Source organism: Musa acuminata, chromosome BXJ1-6, assembly GCF_036884655.1.
Source record: "Musa acuminata AAA Group cultivar baxijiao chromosome BXJ1-6, Cavendish_Baxijiao_AAA, whole genome shotgun sequence".
NCBI classification, from domain to species: domain Eukaryota; kingdom Viridiplantae; phylum Streptophyta; class Magnoliopsida; order Zingiberales; family Musaceae; genus Musa; species Musa acuminata.
Window position 1 is genome coordinate 5,024,980 of NC_088332.1, and position 23,697 is coordinate 5,048,676.

The window sequence follows — 23,697 nt, forward strand, 5'->3', positions numbered from 1 at the left end:
CTTGATTTGGTTTCCCGAAGAGGAGAGAGAGACGGCGGCGAAGAGGGAGAGGCGCGATTTCTAGGGTTAGGAATAGGGCTAAGGTTTCGGCTTTGTTCCTGCCGGCGATGGAGAGATCGAAGGGTCCTTACGTGGGGTGGCAGGAGGTGGTGGTCTCCAACGACAGGGGTCGCCGGGTGGTGCACTACTACCTCAAGGGCGCCGGCGGCGGGGCGGATCTGGCGGTGGTGGGCCGCGAGAAGAGCGTGCGGCATATGTCCTACGCCGTTCCAAATCAGTTCGTTAGATTGCTCATGGCTAGGCCTCACGTCCTGCCTTCCTCGCCCTCGTCGTCACCGCACTCGCTGCAGGCGTTGTTCTCGTTTAAGTGGCGCTCGAGGAGGGAGGTCATCGACTGGCTCTCTTCTTTTGTTTCAGGTGCGCCTAAAGGTTCCGATTTGCTATTTGAAATCGTCGGATTTGATAAGGAATATGTGAAGAAACGTTGAAAATTGAAAACGCACATTTATTAAAGAAGCGAGTTGGTTTTTATGGCCTGTAAAATGGTTTGTGTGGTGAATCTGTTTGGTTCGTGATGGGAATTGATTGAAAGGTCGCTCCTCGTGGCCACTTTGTTTGATGATTTGGTTTGTTTGAGCGTTAGCCTGCGGGTTTTCTCATGTTTCCTTTCTTAATACGTTTTGTCTGTATTTGATGGACACCGGTGCTTTCTTTTATGCTTGAACTTTTGCAGCAGTATTTGATTTATTTCTGCAATTGATGTGTTCGTTGGAATTGGTGTTCTTTTCCTTATCTTACGTGCCAATCCTTTTCAACAAATTTCTAACAATTGATTGTAGGGATGGATATATTTGGTTTCTAATGGGATTCTTGCCAAAGGTGCATCCTTATGACTGCTCGTTTCTGGTTTGTTTGGCTTGTGAATTATCTCTTGTGTTCTTTGTGTGTGCAAATATTTATCCGTGAATAGTAGAATTATATTCAGCTGAGAAACAGGAACAAAGAAAGATCAAAAACATTTTTTTCTCCTGGATTTGTGTTACGAAATTGTGGAATAAAACTTTGCAGTATTAGGTTGTTTTTATCTATCGATGTGTTTTTTTGGAGAGGATCTTCGTTTCTCCTCGTATCTTTCTTTGGTAGATCATTTCTTGGGCGGTAGAGTTAGATGATTCTTTCTTGATCTCCGGTTATACCCTTTTTGATGGCATGCTGATATAGGATAATAAGAAATATAACAAGAACTCACGGAAAAATAAGGAAGTTTTCAACAAGAATTCATCTGGATGTCTTGATGCCTTTTAGTATTGTTTGGTGAAATTTCCAGTGTTTAGGATTCTTTACCCATCTTTTTTTTAAAAGATAGAGTAACTTAAGAATCTATTTGGTTGGGTTTAATGTGTTTTTGTTGCCTTATTTTTTTTTCAAATATATGCATCGACTTGATCTAAAAATATGCAGACTGTTGCACGTGTTCAGTTTGTGTTCTTGTTGTTATGTATACACATTTATAGCATTGTTTTTCCCTTTTTTCATTGAACTTGTTCTTTTAGATCTGGATTACTTTATTTTTCTTTTTATCTTTTGTAATTACTTTCTCTTGTTTGTTTTATTTGTCCTTTCTCTCCATTTTTCTAGAACAAATCTAGTGGTGCTTGATTTGGCCTGTGGTTATTGCTTTCTTCCTTGTTTCCAATCCTGCATGGTTCTACTCTTTTGTCTTTGAAGTTTATTGAAGGATGTTGTAATTCTTTTCTTTTGTGACTCCTCTTAACTGAGATATATTACCAGTTTCATGTTATTTTCTTCCTCAATTTGTTGATCTGTGGTGTGTCTAAATTCTTCTAGTTGGACTGTGGATTCTGTCATGCCACACTAATCTTTTGTGCTTATGCTTCTTTCGCCTTTTTAGATCACAGTATGCTAGTTTCTCTTTAAATTATCTATGATTTCTCGTCGTTCATCCATATTAATAAGATTTTTTTGGATGTTTCTGCCAAAACTTTCTGAATATTGTATTTATTTAAATTTTCATTTTTACCCTTTGATATAGTTAAAACTTTCATATATGAATCAGTTGCATGGCTGATTATTTCTCTTTTCTATTTCAGATCTTCATTGTGAGAACTGAAATAGAAAAATACCATGTTGCTATTTCTCTTTTCTATGTCATATTTCTCTTTTATATTATACCTTGTTTCTTTAGATCTTTTCTTTAGTCTTAACATTGGTCGAAGTGAAACAAATACCATGTTGTTTTCAGGCTTTGTAAAAGCTACCTTTTGCTCTTGTTATTAAGTAGTTCTCTACTCATTTACTCTCTTTATTTGATGTTGTGTAAGGTATAAAATTCCATTTGTCCATATTTTCTTACATTTGATTTTGATCTTAAGTCTCTGCAACAAATTGATTGGTTTATGAGAGAAACATTTTGAATTAGGCCAGATTTCTACATCTACTTTACCATGTGAAAAACATCCATGTGTTCTAGGATTATAGTGTATGTACTGATTTTTGTTTGGTTATTGTCTTATGTTGAAGCTTCAGTAACTTCAAATGTTTTATTGATGGTTAAATGTAGTTGTTTAGGAGCCTTGTGTTGCATATTTGGCAACTAATGAATTATAGGGGAACTCTAATTTATATGTTGATCATAATTTCTAGTTATTTCTGTTGGCCTCTGTTTTGTAACCTTAACAATCCTGTTTGTTTTTCTTGATTGGGATATAATAGTAGTTTTCCTTCTGATTTTCATTTACTTAAGTCTCTATCTAGTTGAAACATGTTACCCTTTTTTAATTTTCTCACATTTTGTGGCGTGCTTTCTCTATTCAAGTTGTAAGTCTGGAATTTGTTCAATCGAATGTTTGAATAGCTAACATGCTTGTATATCCAGATGCCAATACCACCGAGTCTCCTCTGGCAGTTGATGGATTTCCAGATTGTGAAGATTCTGAAACCGATCTCCCAACTTCCAAGGTACCAAAAACAGTATAATTGGATGTCTTTCAAAAATTAGTTGCAATATGATACTCTTCTATAACAGAAAAATATTTTTTTATTAACTTCAGTGCTCATGTTCATTCAGCTTCCTTCAAGAAAAACAGCACATCCATCTAAAGAGTTTTCATGGCTAGGTGCCTCATGGATCTGCCGTAAAAGGAAAAAGCATTATCGATCCTTCTGCAAGAACGGAATCACAATTTCAGTAAGCACTATTTCCAAAATTTTCTTTGCTACCAATGTTATTGGCATGTCCTTGATTATGAATGCTTTTCTTTTCCTGCGTAGGTCCATGATTTTGTCATTGTAATGGCTGAAGAGAAGAAGAGTCTTGTTGCTTATGTGGAAGATTTATATGAGGACTTGCGAGCTAACAATATGGTTGTGGTACGGTGGTTTCACGAAGTTGATGAAGTTGGTATTGTTTTGCCTCCCGACACTAATGACAGAGAGATTTTCTTTTCACTTTGTCTTCAAGATTTCAGTGTTGAGTGCATTGATGGATTGGCTTCAGTTCTCAGTTCTCAGCATTTTGAGCAGTTTCAGAATGGGGCAAGACACACCAACTGGAGACCTTATATGTGCCGCAGGCAGATTGATAATGATGATGTAAAGCCATTTGATATCACCCAACTCCAAGGCTACTGGAGCCAGAAATTACTTCGGTCCATGTTCACATCTCCCGTTAAGTTGAGGCTGAAGATTACCCGTGGTGGTTCTGTTTTATCTGCAGGAAAAAGTGATGTTTTCCTAGGTGATTCCAGGAGGAATCACCAGTTGCATGATCGGGATATCCATGTTGCAGAAACCACTATAATGGATATGCAATCTAGAGGTTCTGCTGTTAGCAGAAAAACTGGAAAGAATGTCACAAGCACCCTTTCTGGATCTGCTTTGATAAGAAAAAAGTTATTTAAGCAAAAACTTCAGCAACAATTATATCCTGGTTGCCATGTTGAAGTGCTTTCACAGGACAGTGGAATAAGGGGTTGCTGGTTCCAATGTGTGATTATCAAAAGGCATCAGGATATGGTAAAGGTCCGTTACCAAGATATACTAGATCCTGAAGATGGTGGTAATACGGAGGTAATTACTGGAAACATTACTTTTAAGTTGCCTCTCTATCACATCTGTATCTATGCTCAGACCTTTTTTTTGCAGGAGTGGGTATCGCTATCCAGGGTTGCAGCACCTGATGAGCTTGGCATTCGCTGTGAAAGGACCATTGTTCGTCCGCACCCTCCTCAGAGAGGCAAGACATACAACTTTGATGTTGGTGCTATTGTGGATGCATGGTGGCATGATGGCTGGTGGGAAGGAATTGTCATTCATAAAGATTTTGAAGGGCAAATGCATGTGTACTTTCCAGGTATTGTTACTAATGTTATACAAGTTATGCCAAATGCATTCCAAAATTAGATATTTCATCCTGATAGAATACTTCTATGCTACTAATGTCATGTATTGCTAACTCTGATTGTGCAGGAGAAAATCGCACCTCGGTTTTCTGTCAAGGTGAGTTGAGGCAGTCTCATGATTGGATCAATAACAAATGGAACAGATTAGAAGAAAGGATGGATATTGCGGATTCACTGTTCTCAGACACGATGATCAATACGAAGGATTTATCTGATTCTGAACAATTCACCAAAGAGCAATACACTGAAGAAACTAATGGCAGCAGCTTACCAGCTGACATGGTACAAGATGAGAACATTCCAAGTGGAGATTCATCGAGCGATGGGGAGGCAGGCATACTGGACCTTACCAAAGACTCCCATTTCAATAAGCTCAGATGGAAGAGAAAACGAAGAAGGGAGCAAACAGAAGATGGTTCTTCTCACAAGAAACAACACTCTGAAGCTAGCAGCGGTGGCAGTCAAGATGCGGCGGCGTCCAATGCCTGTGGGGGCTTTGTGCTACCCAAGTCATTGACTGTTGATCACGAGAACTGCAAGATCGGTGGTGACCCTCTGTTCAATACGCCAATGGCGATCTCCAGCCTTGTGATGTCCCAGTAAAGCCTGGTGATTGTACATTCCCCACGTTGGATGTTGCTTTATCTGAGGATTACGGCAGCCATGGCGGGATGCGGTTTTCATGCATCCCCATGCTCTCCTCACCCCACGGGATGAATAAAGCCCTCAGCCTGACACTTTCTACGTTTGTGTTTCTGTTCAAGGATGAGGAGGATATGCAAGAACTGAAGCATTGACCTCTAATGTATCCTAACCCAAATTTTGCCCATCATTCATTTCGAATGACATCCCATCTCAATCCCAGTCTTGCCTTTGAACACTAACCGTTGTATTTCTTATTTAAGTAAAAGAAATGACTACTTTATGTTGGTACTTTCATCTCTGTCGTTAAGATTTTACTGTACTTTATGGTTGGAGATTCATTGACCACGTCGAGTACTTAAATAACCTATTACTCTCATGGATGTACGCATCTCTGCTCTCTTTTCTCAAGCTTGTACCAGTTCTGCACGTTTCCTTCCTCGGCCGTCTGGACCTGTCCTTGACTCCGTCTGGTTGAGTTATCGGTTCATCACCCTCGTCACTGTTCTTATTTTCGTTGACTTCGGACTACTACGAGACTGTTGAGCGCGAGATTTGAAGCACATCACCAATTTGACATCAAGTGCTTAGCGTTCCGTCTCGGGAGCCCACAATTTACCCCTTTGGTGAGTAGGGACAAACTCCTTGGGCTCGTCTCGGGACCCACAAGACGCACTGACGACCGACTTACTGTACCCACCGACCCTGTTGCTTTGTCACATATGCGGGACCCGACAGGCACCGGAAAAGGTAAGCGAAACGGGTTCTAATTTCCCAAGTCGTCTATTAATTGGTGCAGGCGGCCCTTCGTCAATTTCTGGTGGTCTAAAAGGACGAAAAATCAAGTGTCAATTACGATCCGTGGGTGATTAGCTCACCGCCTTCCTCGCCCCGCAATCCCAAAGCCACCTCGCATCGGATCGGATTGCTGTTCGCCGACTCTTTCCTTTCTTCGATTGGTCGTCGCTGATGGCGACGAGACCTAAGAAATTCTTGGAGAGCCTCATCAAGCCCTTCATCGGCGGCCGCAACAAAGGTAGGTCTTTTTCTCTTCTTCCTGGCCTTTGAGTGTTTGAGGTTTGTTTTCCGGCTCCAATCGATTTGTTATGGTGTCTGCAGAGGAGAAGGGGGAGGAGGACTTGGAGGCGATCGCGGCCACGGAGCACAAGGTGTTCCGCTACGAGATGCTGGTTGCGGCCACCCGCAACTTCAACCCCAAGCAGAAGCTCGGCGAAGGGGGATTCGGTCCCGTCTTCAAGGTAAAGTGTGCGCAATCGATTAACGACGATGAATTAGGGCTTTGAATTGAGCGGAGGGAGAAGTGGCGTATGTCGATTGATGAGTAGCGTGATCGATACTGCAGGGACGGTTGGAGGATGGGCGGGACGTGGCGGTGAAGCGCCTGGGGCGGGGTTCGCGGCAGGGGGCGCGGGAGTTCGAGAACGAGGCGATGCTGCTGTCGCGGGTGCAGCACAAGAACGTGGTGAACCTCTACGGCTATTGCGCCCACGACGACGACAAGCTCCTCGTCTACGAGTACATCTCCAACGAGAGCCTCGACAAGCTCCTCTTCTCCGGTAAGCACTCACCCCCTTCTTCCTCCTCCCGCACCCCCCGTAGTAACTCAACGCACTATTCAACGGACGACGAAAGTCACGACAACCGAATGATGTCATCGCGCACTGTAGACCCACGTTGGTGCATGCGCGCCACCTCGGTCACCCGGTGACCTAGTCGTGACTCGAAGCGCGTCTCGTTTTGCAGCTTGTGTTCATCTGACATGCATCTCTGAGCATTCATTCAGATTGCAGGAAACGCGTCGAAAACGACGACGCCGTGATTCTTTAATGACTACGATGCATCATTTAGGAGTCCCACTGCCTGACATTACATGGTCCTTCGACCCAAATCATCACATGTGAATCACTCGAGTCACGGCTTGTACGTCACTTTCTTCGCATGGAAATGGTTTCTTGAGAATGGGGTGAGTTCAAATTTTCCACGGCCAAATAGTAGTCCCATCAAATCAGACCGCGAAGCCCGTGTGTAACGTGTCTTGCTGATCAACATAAGTCAGCATTTGTTGATCAGCCAGACACGTTGCATTCTGTGCATAAGTCACCATCGATGCTTCCTCGTTTAGACAGAGAGCACGCAAGAAGGAAACCGACGCAATGTCATCTTGTTAGAATCCGTATCCGTTAGTCTCACCTTAATTGTGTAATGGTGGTCAACTAATAAGACCACCCAAAAGGTGCTTTTAGACGTGTATGATTGGTTTCACCCCATGCAGTCAATGTAGGCATCGATAAAAGGCAAAGTCAATAACTTTGACTAGTCTACCGCTGACAACAGGCTGAGTTGGAGTTTGCATCATTTGGTTGAGCATATCTGGAGAACCAATGCAATTATTTCCTCTTAATTTTATGCTTGGAACATGTGAATTGTGATTGGTAGCTGACGTTTACTGCAATTTCTTTGTTGAGAAGGAGAAGACGAGGGTAATGGGAGCCAGATGCAGCTGGACTGGAAGCGGAGGTACCAGGTGATCGTCGGGGTGGCGCGGGGGCTGCTCTACCTGCACGAGGGCGCGCACACCGCCATCATACACCGTGACATCAAGGCCAGCAACATCCTGCTCGACAACCGGTGGGTCCCCAAGATCGCCGACTTCGGCATGGCGCGGCTCTTCCCCGAGGACCAGACCCACGTCAACACCCGCGTCGCCGGTACCAATGGCTACATGGCGCCAGAGTATGTCATGCACGGCTCCCTCTCCACCAAGGCCGACGTGTTCAGCTTCGGCGTCTTGGTTCTCGAGCTCATATCGGGCCGGAAGAATTCCGCATTCAGCCCCCTCCCCGACCCTGAGGTCAACAGCCTTCTGGAATGGGTATGACCCCTTCCTCCATACCTATATATTGTCGGATGACATGTTGATTCGAATGGCTTCTTCTCAGGCTTGGAAGCTCTACAAGAAGGGCCAGAGGCTGGAGCTGCTGGATCCTGCTGTGGCATCCACGGCCGACGCAGAGCAAGTCGCGATGTGCGTTCAGATCGGCCTCCTCTGCACACAGTCTGACCCCAAGCTGCGGCCGGACATGAAGCGCGTGGTGATCATCTTATCCAAGCAGCCGAGCGTGCTCGAGGAGCCGACCAGGCCTGGCATTCCTGGATCCAGATACCGAAGAAGATCATACGGAACCCGCGGCTCCCACTATTCAGCCGGCGAGTCCTCCTCGAGTATCAACTCCGCCTCCACCGCTGCCTCGACGGCAACCACCTCGACCACCCTCACTATGCATCACGAGTCGCATCAGGAGCAACATCCTAATCCTACGTGACAAGAGATCGTGTTGTTCGCACTCTCTTCGTTATTTTGTATAAAACGAGCAGGTATTAGTTCCGTTTTATTATACGTTGTTCCTTTTGTTGTGTGTAAATTCTTTTAGGAACACTTGGTCTCTTGGACGAGCTTTTGGAAGTAGGAAATCTTTAATGCAGAAAAATGTGGTTGTAGAGAATTTTTTTTATATGCAGGATTGGTTGATAAATGATATTTTGTTTTGAGATAAAATACATAATTAACTAGTCATCACCCGTCACGCAAGCGTAGATGACCTACCATAAGCTTGCTTGCGCGGATAGGAGTCCAAATGATAGCTCATTGCATATAAAATCTTTACAGAAATATTTTATCTTTCTAAGGTTATGTATAAAAATATACTCTCAACTCCAGATAGAGAGGCGTTGAAATTGAGAACATAGATCCATAGAAGTTGCCCTCGAGACTAATTTGAACGTCGGAGAAACCGACAAAGGAAACCTCTCTTGACTTTGATTTTTATGCATATAACATCTTAGGAGAAAGCGTTTGTCACCTCGGATGACTTTGTATATACATATCAGGACTATATCGAGCTGATAAGAACATCAATGATATTTTTTCTTAACAAGTATAAATAATAAAATATTAAGTTAATTTAAAATATCTTAATAAGTATAAAATAATAAATTATTAAGTTAAATTGAAGATATCAGCTAACATAATTGGAAAGTATTTTAATAGTTTAATGTAAGTTCCTAGGATCGAATTCTATCTTTTGTCAGTTACCCTTAAAAAAAAATTGTTGAAGAAATAGTTTATGATAAATTTGTTGAGCATAAATAATAAAATACTCGAGATAAATCGATTAGCTTGATAAAAATAATTAATACTTTATCGTAAGATCCTGAGATTAAATTCTGTCTATGTCACTTACCTTAAAAGAAAAAAGTTGGAGAAATAGAAAGAGAAGGCTGGAAGGAGGATAAGATGAACAGCAAGAATACATGAAACAAGCAAACAGGACTATGATGTTGCATGGAGACGCAGTTTCTCGGATTATATCAGATGAAGCATCCGAGGTCATTCCAAAAGACACTCATGAAAGTAAAGAAAAGGTGATATCCAAAAGAATTGGAAATGTTCAAGCCAGAAACCGAATCAAACCATTCATACATAACAAGGAGTGATATCAAGAACTCCATCTAGCTATAATATATGCCTCAGCAATGGAAACTGCATGACTAAACATCAAAATCCTATTAAGCTCATCTTAGCTGACAGTATTCCAACACCTGAATCCAAATGGCAGTCACCCTACAATGGATGCCGCCATGTGGAAAAAGTCGATATTGAGCATCGAGGGGACTAATCGATAGCATAGGAAAAAGGCCATCCACGACGAACAAACAAGAACAAGATCACTATCACTGGAGCAACCCAGATGGATCAGTAGCTACTTCTACAGCAAATGATGCAATTCCCTTATATATATATATATATATATATATATATATATATATATATATATATATATATATATATATATATATATATATATTATACGACTATCATACCAGCAAAACTTTGAGATGTCCTGGTTCAGCTATCATCGTCAAGACCTCTGCTTTACCATGGACCTGTTTGTGTCCTCCTCAAGAGATGTTTCTTTGTTCCATGCAGCTGACTGATCATCTGCAAGTCCTGTTAGAACAAAATTCAAACCTTAAGTACGTTCATCTTATATAGAGTATATCAATATTCCGATTAGATATATATACTTGCACAACAAAGTTGATATATTAAAGAAATTTGACAATTAATTAATGACTTTTGGTCTGTTGGATTATTTTGGCATGTTTTGATTAGGGCTTGAAGTTTGAAAGAACATTAAAGATTATGAGAGGTCTACTTCGGCGCTATTTTGATCCGCGTTGAAAATAAAAAGCATATCTTGAAATTCTAAGTCGAGAACAGCAAGATTATTGCAACATCTTTAAATAGAAGGAAAAATTATAAATGAACGATCGTTTTAGAAAGAAAGAGTTACCTGATTCTTCTGCATCTCCATCATCTCTGCCTGCAAACATTGAACAGTGTCACCGATGTTACTCTCATGTTTGCACATAGTGTCGTATATAACTGTGTATAGTATGGCTTTCTAATATCATAACTTTCATATTTACATGCTGTGGCATAGTGATAAGTGTTCATGAATATCGATGAAACAAAAGAAACCGGAAGGTGTTTTTTTTTCCTCAACAAATATGTCCATTCTCTTATTATGTAACGAAAATATCATAGCATTAGTGACATCATTCAACTAACTTATAGGCCTTCCAGGCAGAAGTATGAAATCAGGATTTCCAATTTAACTTAAAGGCTACCACTCTCACTTTGATCCCCAACTTGCAGCCTCCTATCTCTGATAGTCACATACAAGCTGCGACTTCATCATTATAAACATCCAAGTGGAAAAGACGATGACAATGTTACTGAAAATTTCGGACAGTGATGCAAGAATTGCGGTCATAGAAAGGAAGAAACTGATGGACATCTATTTTTATAGACAGATTTCAATGACTTGATGAAAAATTAAATCATGTTATCATGAATCGGACATGTAAATATAAGCATTACAACTAGAAAAACCTGCTTTTCTTGCAATTCTTGATTTTGCTCTTTGAGTTTTTCTACTTCAGCCTCCAGCTCCATGGTATAAGCCTAACTCAAATCAGTAAAAAAAGAGTATCCACTCAGTATCTACACAATGTCCTTTAAAAAAGAGAAACCGACAAAAGCCCTTGTTCTCCATTCAAATGACAAAAAGAAACTGGAATTAGGAACATAGCCAATGATTACAAGCATTATTGTTTGTCGTTGGGAGTAACAGCTTAATTGTTCTATAGATTACCACCATAAAATACTAAAGGAAATATCATGCCAAATAATTTATGAATCATCAATGTAGGATTGAAATATGTAATCTCATTCACAGAAAGATAAATGCTCAGCATCAGGCTAAAGCTCAATTACGACTTTGCTTGCCTAGATCTACATTGTTCTGATACTTGTCCTTCCAGCATCGGTTAGTTGTCCGCAAGCATGTTGATCAAGAACATACTTGCCTTCCAGGAATAAAATGCATCTATATATGCCACATGGTGGCCAAAGATCAATCAAGCCTTCCATCTTTCGTCTGAATAATAATGTTCAGAAAACTTTTTGACACCGAACATTAACAACATGAACCGTGTTCGTATATCGTATTGGTTTCATTATCATGTCACGATCGATTCAGGATCCTAAATTTCTTGCAACCTAAACAACAAATTTTGTAGCTCAAAACTCGAAAAGCTGAGGAACAAATTTCTTACCAAAGAACAGTCTCACATCTCATGCAACAAACTAAGAGAAAGTTGGCCAGGCTAAATCTTAAACTAGCACTCACAAGTAGAACACCAAATCCAAAATGCATAGTATTGTTCTATTAATGTGCAATTATGCAAAGAATTCAAGCAAAGCATAAACTAGGAAAGGTACCTGTTTCCGGGCACGCGATCTAGCAGCTGACTCCCTGTTCTTGATCATCCGCCTCTGTCTCCTCTCTATAACTTTCTCCACGCTCCCACTGCGCTTCCTTCCCCTCATCCCGCCACTAAACATGTATGGAACCTTCGGCACCGAAGACAGATCCCTGTTGGCTTTCTCGAGTATGTCGGGAGAGAGATGATTCCCCGGCGACCCGGTCACTGCTACAACTCTAGCTCTGTCTGGGCCAATTATCCCTGTCATCAACCCATCGGTCATTTCAGCATCATCGAAGCTAACAAGTCCTCTGCTTCGCACAGGAATCGGAGCCGCGTAAGGTCTCGCCACAGTGACCATCATCCCCAGATCGGCAGCTGAACTACGAGGGATGCAAGCGTTGATTGTGTTCGTATTACTTCGATGCTCAAATCCAAGAGCAAGCCCGGTGGCGTTGTTTATCGTCGGCATATCGTCAAACAACACATTGGTGCTACTGCTTCTGTTGCCGGCCGGCCTTGGAAGTGCTGGCGACGGAGTCGAGTCCTCCCGCACCACCCCGGCTTTCACCAAGAACTCCTCGAGGGTCATCTCTCCCAGACTGGTCTGCTGCGGGACGTCAGCGCCGCCGCCGGCGATTCCCTGAACGTAGGAGGCGGTGGAGCCGCCGGCGAGGTCCCGCCAGACCTCGTCGACCGTCTTCTGGCTGAGGGTCCTAGGCAGGGTGAGCAAGCCCTGCTGCTGGAGGCCAGGGCCAGCTGCTGTGCCGCCGCGGCCCTCACCGAAGGCCGCGGTCATGGCGTAGGTCTCCTCCGCGGTCCACACGTTCTTGAGCAGCTCGTCCATGTTCATCGACCCGAAGTCCTTCCCCAGCCCACCGAGCGTGGTCTGCAACTCGTCGAACGTGAGCGAGTAGATGGACCCCTGCCGTGCCAGCGGCGGCGCCTCTCTATCGGCACCTCTGCCACCTCCAAAATTCTCGAGATTCATCTCTTTCCTTCGACCTCCGAAAAATGTAATCCAATCATGACACTCAGTTGGATTCCACAAACAAACACTCAAAACCTGCCTGCAACCAAACAGCAGTGACAACATTTCCCACTACCATATCTCACATAATTTATCTTAAACAAATATATCTTACATAAATTAGCATAGCATCGAAGAATCATCATCTTAAACAAATATATCTTACAAAAATTAACATATCTTACAAAAGTTGACATCATAAACAACTATATCTATATCCCCATGTAATTCTTCTTTCCAAAATTAGTAAAAACACTAGATTTCTTATGAACGTGGGTTAGATGACGGAGCCGAGGAGAGGAAGGATGAGAAGAGAGGCACGCGTCTCTCTTCTCGTATTTGCTTGGTGATGGCAGCTTGGAGGGAGGCCCAGGTGTCGGAACGCGGGAGGCCGGGAGAGACGAGGGAGGTTGGGGCGGCGCATTAGAAAAAGAGGTGGCCGCTAGCAACGTGGCTCACTCCGAGGGGGAAGCAGCCGACGAGGGCCACGCGCCGCATGAGGATTCGCCTCAGGGTGCCGCTCCCGCGGTCGCTTTCGCGGCCGGACAGGTGAGGTTGTGCACGCGGACAGCACGAATGCGGCCCACGAGCGGCTTCGGTGTCTGCTTCCCTCGCCCTTGGATGGAGATCTTGTGGGGAATTGTAAGCAAGCATTCATGGATGGATCCATATTGTTGAATCGAAGTAGCTCGGGGTTCATTGTGAGTGTTACTACACTTCACCAGATTGAAAGTACGATTGACAGAAGAGCTTTGCACAAGCAAACACAGACATTGCCGGATCTGCCTCAAGGTCTAGTCCGGATGAAGCAGGAGCTGTTGCTGGATCATTGGAGAGAATGACAGAAACCAAGGAGGTCTCACATTCTCATTGATGACTTGACATGAGAACTTTCTGTCATGTCTCAGTCAAAGGCTCCTCTTTGCTTGCCTGATGATGTCGAACCCGACATGGCTCAGATGAGTCGGTTGCCGGGGAGCAACTTCTGACGGCCAAACATTATAGAATAAAGGCAGACCATCCGACCAGAAACTTGTACTGAACAATGAATCTCCTGCACTTGCAAAACTGGCTGCGCCATTGCGTCTGTCCCTGAACTGACAAATCCAAACACCAGTAATCCTTCATCCACCTCGACCATAAAGCTGTGGCCCCAAGAACGCAGATGAACCAGAGGGAAGCAGCAGCAGCAGCTGAGGTTCCGTGCACGACAAGGTGGGGAAACGACGTCTGCGCGCCGCTATCTCGATATCAGGGAACGCGAAAACTCACAGCCGCTTATATGATCGCATTTGTAACTAATACCAAAAATATCGATGATATTTAAAGTAATCCGATTTGGAATGTATATAAGAAGTTTGATGTGATAAGGAGAAACTCAAACACTTGTTCAAAGATTGATGTGGATTCGGATACCAGTAGACCTGCATAAAAATCAAGGTTGGAAGGTGATAAGACATATTTTGCCTCCAGGACACGTCACAATTGATGCTACACGTCACGTCAGAACTCGTACCCTCAAGACACTATTCGACATGTCTGGTCCCGACAATCCCGGGACGATAACGGCCCGCACACCGAATCAGAATCCGTATAAATGTCGTGCTGTGTTTATCATGCCAATCCACATACGACCGATCCTTTCACGACAGTATAAAGACTTCTACCCGGCCTTCAAAAGAAAAAAGGAGAAAAAGAAAGACTACTTACTGACTTGCTCATCGGAGGGACCAAAGTCGGGAATCACCCGACGAAAACCATTTTTGTAGGAAGGCAGCCCAACCTCCGGAGTCGCGGACCAGTGCCCCCATGGTGAGTCATCGATCAACCCACCCCCCGACTCGAGGATCTAATCGTCTCTGACAACCAGCTCAATCGGTAAAAGGCTCCCTACATCAATCCATCGATCAAGCCGTGCTGACTCATCGGTCACACACTTTACCGTGCAATGTGCTCCAGTCTCAACTCGTTATACGGCTCAGCGCACCGCCTCGGCGAGCTTCTCGATTTTAAGAGCAATCGCCGGCGGTACCTTCACCGGTGGGTGGCGTTCCGTCCCTCTTCGCGGCCCGAGGTCGAGGTCCAGCGTGTCGGGGAACTCGTCGGAGCCCCAGCCAGCTCTAAGTAGCGAGTCGGAGCAGACGTCCACCTTCACGAGCAGCGCGTCGAGAACCGCCTCCGCGTCGACCGCGGCGTCCTGGTAGCCGTTGAAGGCCCCCGTAGACGACATGTAGACCATCTCACTGATGTCCGATTCCCCCCACCCGCCTTGCCTCAGGACCGAGCCTAGCCGGTCCAGGTAGCTCGTGAACCAGGTCAGTCTTGGCGTCGGGATCTCCACGAACCGCTCCCGGTCCAGCGGCGGTGATGACGAGGACGAGGATGGCGTCTCGGGAGCGGATGAAGAGGAGGTGCACAAGGACGACGACGACGACGATGAATAGGAGTTTCGGCAGTGGCTGTCGAAGGCGGCTTCGCTCCAGAAGTCTATTCGGCGGGGGCTGAATCCGGCGGTGGCGTCGAGGCTCCGGGGAAAGGAGGGCGCCGGGGGCTGAAGGGCCGCGAAATGGCGCTGGAAGAAGTCGGCCAGGTCGAGGGCGCAGGAGAAGACGCGGGTGTCGTCCACGTAGAAGATGGGGTTCCCAGCAAGGCAGGGGTAACAGGGGAGGTAGCAGCGACGGAAGAGCGGAAGAAGCAAGGGAGCACGGCGCAGGGCGGCGCGGGCGCAGCGGAGGGCACGCACGGGCTCGGCGGGGCAAGGCCCCCAGGAGCGGGGCCAGAGAGCGCCATGGGCGACCTGAAGGGCGGCGGCGGCGAGGGGGAGGCGTAGGAGGCGACCGGGGCGGGGGGCGCGCCAGTCCGGGAAGCCGGGAGCGGAGGGGAGGGCGAGGGCGAGGAGGGCGCGGAGGTCCGGGGGGAAGGAGAGGGAGAGCTCGGCCTCAAGACGGGCGAGCTCGGGCTCGGAGAGTCCCGGGCCGAGGGGGACGGAAGACGCGCGGAGGTGGGAGAGGACATCCTCGGCGAGGGGGCGGTGGGAGTGGAGGCCGCGGCGACGGGAGGAGGAGGAGGGAGCAGCGGCAGCGGCAGCGCGGGAGGAGAGGCGGCGGAGGCCGGCGGCGTGGGCGGGTGTCAGGGCCGCCATGTGGCGGTCGACGTCCACCATGGAAGCAGAAGTGCGCAGATAATGGGGGGGGGCTTATGGTTCGGAGATGGCAGAAGGCTACAACTCCTCTTCGCCGTGGGAGCTACGGAGGCCAAGTTATTGGGCGAGGGAGGAAGAGAACAGTAGAGACCGAGTGGGGGAGGGACATGGGACCTCGAAAGAGTTGCTTCACTGCAGTGTGCACTACCTTCCCAGCATTTACAGTGTTCAATTCATTTCACATATGCATCGATTTGTAACATAGCTAAGCGATTAAAAGAAAAAGCTTATCTTTTCTTATTGTAATTATAAGGAATACTTTACTCAGCCTAAAATGTGAAAATAATACAGAGAAATTGCACTATTTGGAGTACCTATTTATTTTAAGCCATTGACCATAGAGATCATTCTACGTAGGATAAACAGAGATGTTCGACCATTCAAATGAGTCCTATATCAGCAATACAGATAATAAACTAATTCAAATATACTCACATTTATGATCCCTTCTCAATATTTTGACCCATACAACTATTAAACAAGGTGTCAATGAAGTACTGTGAGGTGGCAGAGTCATCATCAACCCGTTAAAAGGATATGGACAATCGAACTCATCAAGATCATTGTATTAAAGGAAAAGACAGGCTTACAAGCCAGCAGAGAGACCAAAATATTGATGGTTCAAAGGCAGTGAGAGTTTTGGAAAAGTGGTCTTCCACCTCTTCTCCCTCCTATTTGAACTCTCCTCACCAAGCACATTGGATTAAAAGAGAGAAGAGGGAGAAAGTTCATGTAAGTTTTCCGTCTTTACCTTCATCTCACTTCCTTGCATGTTCTTGTTAGTGTCAGCCTGTAGAAACATTTTCCTTTATGAGAGAATTTTGCATGGTTTAGCAGTTCTAAATAGAATAAATTCATTTTGGCTTATATTTTCTTTATGAATGCAGTGATCATCTTCAGTAAATGGCTGTGTCTGAAGAGGTAAATTCAATTTATTATATTATATTTTCCATTAATAATTGCAAATCCTTTTTTACACATTCTGGATTGATTTATTATATTAATTTCATCATTGGAGGCACTTAAAATAAATGACTCTTCACCGAAGATGTCAAAACTATCAGAGAGTATAGGAAAATATGACATAGATCGAGGGCACATCGACACTGCTGCACCCTTTGAGTCTGTGAAGGATGCCATAAGTAGGTTTGGAGGAATCGTTGATGGAGAAGCTCAAACAATCTTAACCATAGAGGTATATTTATTTTCCTATATATAGTTTTCCACTAAACTCTGATCATTCAAGTCAAATCATTTTCTATTAGTTTGATTTTTCATTGATGTGATATATATGTAGAGGCAGAAGCATATCCAACTTGAACTCGAGAAGATACGAGAAGAAATTACAAAGTACAGACAACAATGTGAAGCTGCAGAAGTTACCAAAGAACATGTGCTGACGGAGTTAGATCACGCAAAGAGATTAATGGAGGAGCTGAACGTAAGGCTGGAGAAGGCAGAATCCCAGGAGGCACAAGCAAATCAAGAAGATGAACTCGATGAGATCAACAGAGAAAGGAACACAACTGTTGTTGCAGGGGTGGACTCAGAACAACTAGAGCTGGAATCAATGGAAAGAGAACATGTTGCAGCAAGGAAAGATCAAGATCTTGCCTCTGCATCCGAGGAGATTGAGAAGACTGTCGAGGACTTAACCTTGGAACTCATCGGGACCAAGGAATTGCTTGAAGATGGTGCAGCCTTGGGCTTGGAGCAGGACAAATCAAACTGGGAAAGGGAGCTGAAGCAAGCTGAAGACGAATTGCAACAGCTGAACGAGCAGCTCATGCTGACAAATGATCTCAAGTCAAAGTTCGAACAAGCTTCTGCATCACTTTGTAGTCTGAGAGTTGAAAGAGCTTCGCACATGGAAGCAAAACTAAGTCAGGTGGTAAAGGACTGTACATATACAAAGGAACTTGAGGAAGTGAGGACTGACATTGAGAGAGCTACCAGTGAAATCAATCACCTGAGAGCTGCAGTTTCTTCGCTCAAGTCCGAGGTAGAAATGGAGAGAACATCCCTCACCGCCATGAAACAGAGGGAAGGTATCGCATCTTCATCGGCCTCGTCTCTCGCAGCTGAACTCAACATAATGGAGAAGAAGGTAGAGGAAAAGACGGTGGAGCTGAAGACGTTAGAACAAGCAGCCAAGGAAGCGAAGCAAGCTAAATTAGAAGCTCAAATGGCACGAAAGGAGCTAAGGAAGGCCAAGGAAATAGCAGAACAAGACAAAGCGGAAGCTACTAAGATGGAGGAAAGATTAAACGCCACGGTTAGCGAGATCAAGGCAGCTAAAGCAGTGGAGAAATTAGCTTACTCGACAGCCAAAGCAATGGAAGAGAGTGAACAAGCAAGCGATCGAGTAACTCTATCAATCGAGGAGTACTTCAAGCTTAGAATGAAAGCTGACGAAGCCGAGGAGCTCGATGATGGTAGAAGAACAGTCAAGGAAAGATTAAGAGTTGCAGCAGAGAAGGTCAGCGCATGGAGAGGTAAGCAAGAACAAGATAGAGGAGCGAACGCTGTCACCAGGAGCTTCTCCGAGTTGCCAAATCTAGACGGCATTGGAGAACAGGAAACCTTCACAAGCGAGACAGAAGAGGTTCTTCATCGGAGTCCAGTGACAGTTCCCAAGCTGCACAAAATGTCAAGATCGAAAACCATGGATTCCAAGACCGACTCAAGACGAAAGAAGAGATCGTTCTTCCCTCGGATGGCCTCGTTTCTGAGCAGAGAAAAGGTTCAACCACTGAAGGAATAGGAGTTGAACTGTCCTTACAATTCTCGACAAAGAAGTGCATGCAGCTTGATCTATTCTTGTGGTTATCCACCTGATATGACATTTTATGCTGAATCTAAGTCTCATGCTTGGTTTATTTTTCGCTAGGAATTGAAATTACACAGCCTTATTTACAGCAAGCGTCTTCATTTGGCTTAATGGATGGGATAGACCTGAGAATAAGAGATAGAACAATCTCTTATTCTTTTATGCTAATCTCTTATCACAGAATAAATTTGATCCAATTCACAAATACAAAATTGAAAGCTCTTCACAGAATAAATCTGAAATATGGACAACGAATCCATATATAAATCATATTTTATGAGAATGATGCATGGAACATCACCTAGCTACTGATATGAGATCATCCAACATCATATTTTATCGTGATTCATGCACACCAGCATCTCATTCCTTCCAGCCGATTCCATCGCATCTGAAATCAAGAACTATTCAGACTTATCTTGCGGATTGTTCTTCGTGAATCAGCTTTCCGACCGACTTCATTATTGGAATAAAGGCATCAAGTGGCAGCCCTTATCGTCGCTTTATACCATTCCTCTCCTTGCTCGATCACCGAGACCCACCCAACATATGCCCACTCGCTGTAGATTTCAATAGCTTTTCTAGCTATTGCTAGAATCCTTCATTCTACCCAACCAAACGGAATTCTTTTGCTCGAGGAATAAAGGCGAGTCTTCCAGCTTGTGGAACAAGGTGACAAGCGCTTTGGCTTATAAAGACCCTAACTTGGATGAGTATTGCTGCATCGTTCGTTACCACAGAGCACAGTGCGATGGCCATCAGGAACGCCACCCCGAGGTCCTTGGAAGGGGACATGACGGTGGATGAGTTCAAGGAGTGGCTGAAGCGGTTCGACACCGACAGAGACGGCCGCATAAGCCGCGAGGAGCTGAAACGGGCCATCCGCAGCATCCGCGGCCGCTTCAGCGGCTGGAAGAGCAAACGTGGAATCAAGTACTCCGACGCCGACGGCAATGGCTTCATCGACGAGGACGAGTTCGACAACCTGGTGGACTTCGCCCAGAAAAGTTTGGGTTTGAAGATTGTGTCCTTTTAGTTCTACGTCGCAGTATAAGTGTCATCTATTATCGTCGTCATGTTGTCTACGAGCCATAAAAGCTTTGTATTGCTAATTACCGAGCTTGTTCTGTATGTCTCAAGCTTTGTTTCTCTGGCATGAATTCTATCTACTATGAGTACAGCAGGCAGTGGGTTCACTGTGAGCTATTGGTGTTGAGGTTCTTGCTGCTACCTGTAATCTAACATCAAGTTAGGCTCAGATCAGATCCTCGATTCTAGTTGATTAGGTGTAATCGTAGATTATATAGTTGATTCTTTGTGGATCGACAAGGAAGCAAAAAACATGCACTTACAACAAATCACCTCTTTATGCTACGTTTCATAATCAAATCAATTAAGCTATGACAGATCATATTCTATATGTTTTCACAAATTTAGCGTGAGAAATGGCTGACAATCCTTTAGGAAACACCTAATTTTAAACGTTTGTTACGTGATGAGATTGTAAAGCCATATTAGATCATTTTCATGTGTAAAGTAATTTTTGATATAGTAGAATCTTACGTCCGTTAAACTATTTTATGTTTTTTTTGGACTTGATTGTAATCATGTGATATAGTTTTGGTTTGATTAATTCGATCATGTGATGGTAAAATATCATCCTACGTGATTTTAAAGTGTCAAGCACATGCTAAATATATGACTATGAAATATCAAACACGTGTTGATTATGTGGTACTAATATATCAATCATATGATGTTGAAGTGTCGATCACGTAATGCTATAATATTGATCACAAAGCACTAAAATGTTGATCACGTTATTATACAAAAATGGAACGTTGGGAAATAAGATAATATTGACCAAATTACTTCTGTTTCCGTCCCCACCATCAAAGTTTCTCTTTGACCATCGACCATCCTTGCCCTCCTCCATAACTAGCATGGCATGACCTTATCCACTCACTTGACCCATTTAATAACATTGAGAGAGAGAGAGAGAGAGAGAGAGAGAGAGAGCCTTGAGATAAGGAGAACAAAGCAAAAGTCAGAGACCAATTGTGCACGCCTGCAACCATGAAAAAGGAAGCAACTAAGTTGACCATTCCGCAGTTTAGATAGGAGTAAGAACACTTGGAATCTATCTCTTGTTGGTGACTGTTCTACAGTCGTATAGTCAAATCCTATCTCCAGCCTACCGTACAGTCGAATGCAATCATGAACAAGGTGGTGGTGTTGGTATCCATAGTATGGGCGATGTGGCTGGATAAACAACCATGAAGTTGCAGTAAAATGCTCGAGTAAAATACACGGGCATCGTTCAGCCACGTCAACCCTGCCGCACAGCAAGGTTTGACCAACCATGTTAAGCGTCATTTTACATGAAAAATAATCAATAATATATCGACAGCAAAAAATAAAAAAGGTAAGAATTCGTCGTAATGTCCGATGTATATTTCATCTTTTGTTTCGACTATGAAATGAAGTTTCGATTGATGAGTATTGCTGTCATGTATATTTTGTGCGTGTTTCCGAAATTATCATATGTCTAATTCATAATCAATTTTCTCCCCCATTTTTCACATCTCGCTAACTTTCCACGTTGGCAGATCCATTTTGGAAATTTCAAAAAAAATAGAAAATGACATCAGCGTGGGCCCCCTTGCGATGTGAGATAACGGAAACAGCGGGTGAGACATCACGTGGTCTTATCCAGCTGTCCTCGTCGCCAGCTCACCAGCTTTCTAATAACAAACACGTCAAAGACCGGTCAACGCAATCCCCACCGCCACCTTGTTCGCTTACAGTAATAACCCTGCCCGTGGCCCCCACGCCTTTTTCTCTCTCTGCTTCGTATCCCAAATTACGTCGCGAATTCGACGCTGACAGGAGGAAATAGTTGCGCTCTTCGGCCGAGTCGTGGGTTAAATCGGGACTGAAGCCGTGGTCTATGCGGTCAATCGAGAAGTTACTCTACTTTCACAGTGGCTTCGTCTTCCTATTGGTAGGTGAGACAGTCCGGACTGCCCATTCCACCCCTCGCTCTTCTTCTCTTATGGTATTATCATCGTACATAGTAACTCATCCCATCAGATCCTTTTCGAGTTTAAATGTTTTTTCTAGGGTAATAAATTTAAAATTGTGAGTTAATAAGTCTCGATATGGAACACAGTTTCTCCATCATTACATTACCACTGGCAATAAATTTCTTTTGAATTCTGAGACAACACACTGTACCCTAAAATGGTGACGCCCTGTTCGATCGTGTTACAGCAATTCCATCTACATAAATGCGAGAACAGCCATATACTACTGGCTTACAGACACCTTAACCATATAGATGGTGAAAGATATAGATATAGTACATGTCTAGATGCTACTCTAACCTATCTACACTGCAGAACCACAGGCCTTACGTTATTAAATCCTCAGTTCCACTGTTCTCTAATGGGAGGCTACATCAACTCGAGCCAAAGTAGTGGTACTATCAGATCCCTCAGTGTACACCACACCTACACACGAACAAATTCTCTTGTTTGTATGTAGCCATTACTTGGTAGAGCCTGCAGGTTCTTTCTTGAGGGAACGGATGAGGCGAAGCTGATCAGATCAGGGTCATTCTTCGGCGGCATGCATTGACATGTTCAACCCGGACCACCCGAGCCTCTGCGGCGGCGACGGCCCACCCGCTCCGCCGATAAGCCCTCGCATCTCTTTCTCTTGTGACTTTGTGGTGGAGAGGCCAACCGCGCGCGTTCCCGGTCCCCCGCCTGACCCCAACTTCGAGTTCGCTGTCGGCAGCCACCCGATGATCGCGGCCGACCAGCTCTTCTTCGAGGGCAGGCTTCTTCCTTTCAAGGACAACTGCCCTTCTGGTTCCCGCAGGAGCGTCACCACGCTGCGTGACGAGCTCCGCGCCGCCGGCGAGGGCGGCGGGCAGCAGCGGGAGCGGCCGTCGAAAGGCCCCATCAAGTGGAAGGAGCTTCTCGGGCTCAAGAAGCCACGTGGTTCCGCGGCGAAGAAGATCGATAAAAGCGAGGGTCCTTCTGGAGCTTCGGACGACCATCTCGGAAAGTCTATGCAGGTCGGTGGCAATATTTTCTGAACGAGGAACCACATTGCTTCGCTCTGTTTATGTACCTTCTTCTATATCCTACGCTATGCTTCCTCTCCTGAGACTTTTAGGCTATCTTCCTGTCATCTCGTCCTTGTTAGGGTTTTGCTGCATGTAGACGCAAAAGACACTGTTGGCAGTAGCAGCTAACTAGTACAATACCCTCGCAAAGATCACAAACACTGATGGGACTTGGTCATCTCTCTTTTGTTTCTTTTAGGGGCTATGAAAACTAGAGGAAAACCTGATCTTAATGCTGCAACGGCAAAAGTTCACTTAAGCCAGTGGGAGAATTAGCAATGCTTTCTCTCCATCTTCGTGCTGATGCTTTGTTGTTCCTTAGGGTGGAGTTGGATAGACACTCCTAGCAGAAGCCGGTTGGAAAGGCTATGGGGGTGGTGTTTGTGAGAAGGAAGTCTGTTGATGGTATTAACTCGCTCATTAATCTGTATATTGTGGAAGGAAACATATGCATTGTTTTAGAGCCAGGGATGTATGTATCAGATGAGCTGTCTCTTCTCTTCTTCTGTATAAATGTCAGTGGCTAGCAAATTTATGGTGCGATGAATGTGAACCTTAGAGACGAGGGTCTTTTATGGCTTTGAT

General features: G+C 44.5%; 6 protein-coding genes across 9 annotated transcripts; 4 read left to right on the forward strand and 2 right to left on the reverse strand.

The window, feature by feature from the left end:
* Nucleotides 1-5,360, forward strand: LOC135675770 (uncharacterized). The gene is made up of 6 exons (XM_065186265.1): nt 1-417; nt 2,897-2,979; nt 3,089-3,208; nt 3,292-4,089; nt 4,165-4,372; nt 4,489-5,360. The coding sequence occupies exons 1-6, from the start codon at nt 108-110 to the stop codon at nt 5,022-5,024; spliced, it is 2,055 nt and encodes a 684-aa protein (XP_065042337.1). The 5' UTR covers nt 1-107; the 3' UTR covers nt 5,025-5,360.
* A 511-nt stretch (nt 5,361-5,871) lies between these two features.
* LOC135675771 (cysteine-rich receptor-like protein kinase 43) lies at nt 5,872-8,596 on the forward strand. 3 transcript variants are annotated; one of them, XM_065186266.1, is made up of 5 exons: nt 5,872-6,099; nt 6,183-6,322; nt 6,427-6,640; nt 7,550-7,956; nt 8,024-8,596. In XM_065186266.1, exons 1-5 carry the CDS (start codon nt 6,033-6,035, stop codon nt 8,405-8,407), a joined length of 1,212 nt encoding a protein of 403 aa, XP_065042338.1. In that variant the 5' UTR covers nt 5,872-6,032; the 3' UTR covers nt 8,408-8,596. The 3 variants fall into 3 exon arrangements, with proteins under 3 accessions (XP_065042338.1, XP_065042340.1, XP_065042339.1); XM_065186268.1 differs by having other exon boundaries at nt 7,559-7,956; XM_065186267.1 differs by having other exon boundaries at nt 5,873-6,099; nt 7,553-7,956.
* Nucleotides 8,597-9,937: 1,341 nt separating this feature from the next.
* On the reverse strand, nt 9,938-13,025 carry LOC135675772 (bZIP transcription factor TRAB1-like). The gene is made up of 4 exons (XM_065186269.1): nt 11,932-13,025; nt 11,041-11,112; nt 10,439-10,468; nt 9,938-10,092 (listed from the first exon to the last, which is right to left on the reverse strand). The coding sequence occupies exons 1-4, from the start codon at nt 13,009-13,011 to the stop codon at nt 10,018-10,020; spliced, it is 1,257 nt and encodes a 418-aa protein (XP_065042341.1). The 5' UTR covers nt 13,012-13,025; the 3' UTR covers nt 9,938-10,017.
* A 1,505-nt stretch (nt 13,026-14,530) lies between these two features.
* On the reverse strand, nt 14,531-18,270 carry LOC135585674 (uncharacterized). 2 transcript variants are annotated; one of them, XM_065186271.1, is made up of 2 exons: nt 18,117-18,270; nt 14,531-16,937 (listed from the first exon to the last, which is right to left on the reverse strand). In XM_065186271.1, exon 2 carries the CDS (start codon nt 16,106-16,108, stop codon nt 14,924-14,926), a length of 1,185 nt encoding a protein of 394 aa, XP_065042343.1. In that variant the 5' UTR covers nt 16,109-16,937; nt 18,117-18,270; the 3' UTR covers nt 14,531-14,923. The 2 variants fall into 2 exon arrangements, with proteins under 2 accessions (XP_065042343.1, XP_065042342.1); XM_065186270.1 differs by having other exon boundaries at nt 14,531-18,006.
* On the forward strand, nt 17,196-18,911 carry LOC135675388 (protein WEAK CHLOROPLAST MOVEMENT UNDER BLUE LIGHT 1-like). Its single transcript, XM_065185542.1, has 2 exons — nt 17,196-17,342; nt 17,445-18,911. Exons 1-2 carry the CDS (start codon nt 17,196-17,198, stop codon nt 18,909-18,911), a joined length of 1,614 nt encoding a protein of 537 aa, XP_065041614.1.
* A 780-nt stretch (nt 18,912-19,691) lies between these two features.
* On the forward strand, nt 19,692-20,179 carry LOC135677644 (calcium-binding protein CML24-like). Its single transcript, XM_065190016.1, has one exon. It carries the CDS (start codon nt 19,729-19,731, stop codon nt 20,011-20,013), a length of 285 nt encoding a protein of 94 aa, XP_065046088.1. The 5' UTR covers nt 19,692-19,728; the 3' UTR covers nt 20,014-20,179.
* The last annotated feature ends 3,518 nt before the right edge of the window (nt 20,180-23,697 follow it).

What these genes read in the sequence shown, in the direction of transcription:
- LOC135675770 (XM_065186265.1), top strand. Translation starts at nt 108, where the DNA reads ATGGAGAGATCGAAGGGTCCTTACGTGGGGTGGCAGGAGGTGGTGGTC. An exon ending in CCGATCTCCCAACTTCCAAG is followed by an intron (nt 2,980 to 3,088) that starts GTACCAAAAACA and finishes ATGTTCATTCAG; the next exon opens with CTTCCTTCAAGAAAAACAGC. An exon ending in AAGATGGTGGTAATACGGAG is followed by an intron (nt 4,090 to 4,164) that starts GTAATTACTGGA and finishes TTTTTTTTGCAG; the next exon opens with GAGTGGGTATCGCTATCCAG.
- LOC135675771 (XM_065186266.1), top strand. Translation starts at nt 6,033, where the DNA reads ATGGCGACGAGACCTAAGAAATTCTTGGAGAGCCTCATCAAGCCCTTC. An exon ending in CATCGGCGGCCGCAACAAAG is followed by an intron (nt 6,100 to 6,182) that starts GTAGGTCTTTTT and finishes TGGTGTCTGCAG; the next exon opens with AGGAGAAGGGGGAGGAGGAC. An exon ending in CGACAAGCTCCTCTTCTCCG is followed by an intron (nt 6,641 to 7,549) that starts GTAAGCACTCAC and finishes TTCTTTGTTGAG; the next exon opens with AAGGAGAAGACGAGGGTAAT.
- LOC135675772 (XM_065186269.1), bottom strand. Translation starts at nt 13,011, where the DNA reads ATGTTGTCACTGCTGTTTGGTTGCAGGCAGGTTTTGAGTGTTTGTTTG. An exon ending in AAGAATTGCAAGAAAAGCAG is followed by an intron (nt 10,469 to 11,040) that starts GTTTTTCTAGTT and finishes CAATGTTTGCAG; the next exon opens with GCAGAGATGATGGAGATGCA. An exon ending in TGGAGATGCAGAAGAATCAG is followed by an intron (nt 10,093 to 10,438) that starts GTAACTCTTTCT and finishes TTGTTCTAACAG; the next exon opens with GACTTGCAGATGATCAGTCA.
- LOC135585674 (XM_065186271.1), bottom strand. Translation starts at nt 16,108, where the DNA reads ATGGTGGACGTCGACCGCCACATGGCGGCCCTGACACCCGCCCACGCC.
- LOC135675388 (XM_065185542.1), top strand. Translation starts at nt 17,196, where the DNA reads ATGTCAAAACTATCAGAGAGTATAGGAAAATATGACATAGATCGAGGG. An exon ending in AAACAATCTTAACCATAGAG is followed by an intron (nt 17,343 to 17,444) that starts GTATATTTATTT and finishes ATATATATGTAG; the next exon opens with AGGCAGAAGCATATCCAACT.
- LOC135677644 (XM_065190016.1), top strand. Translation starts at nt 19,729, where the DNA reads ATGGCCATCAGGAACGCCACCCCGAGGTCCTTGGAAGGGGACATGACG.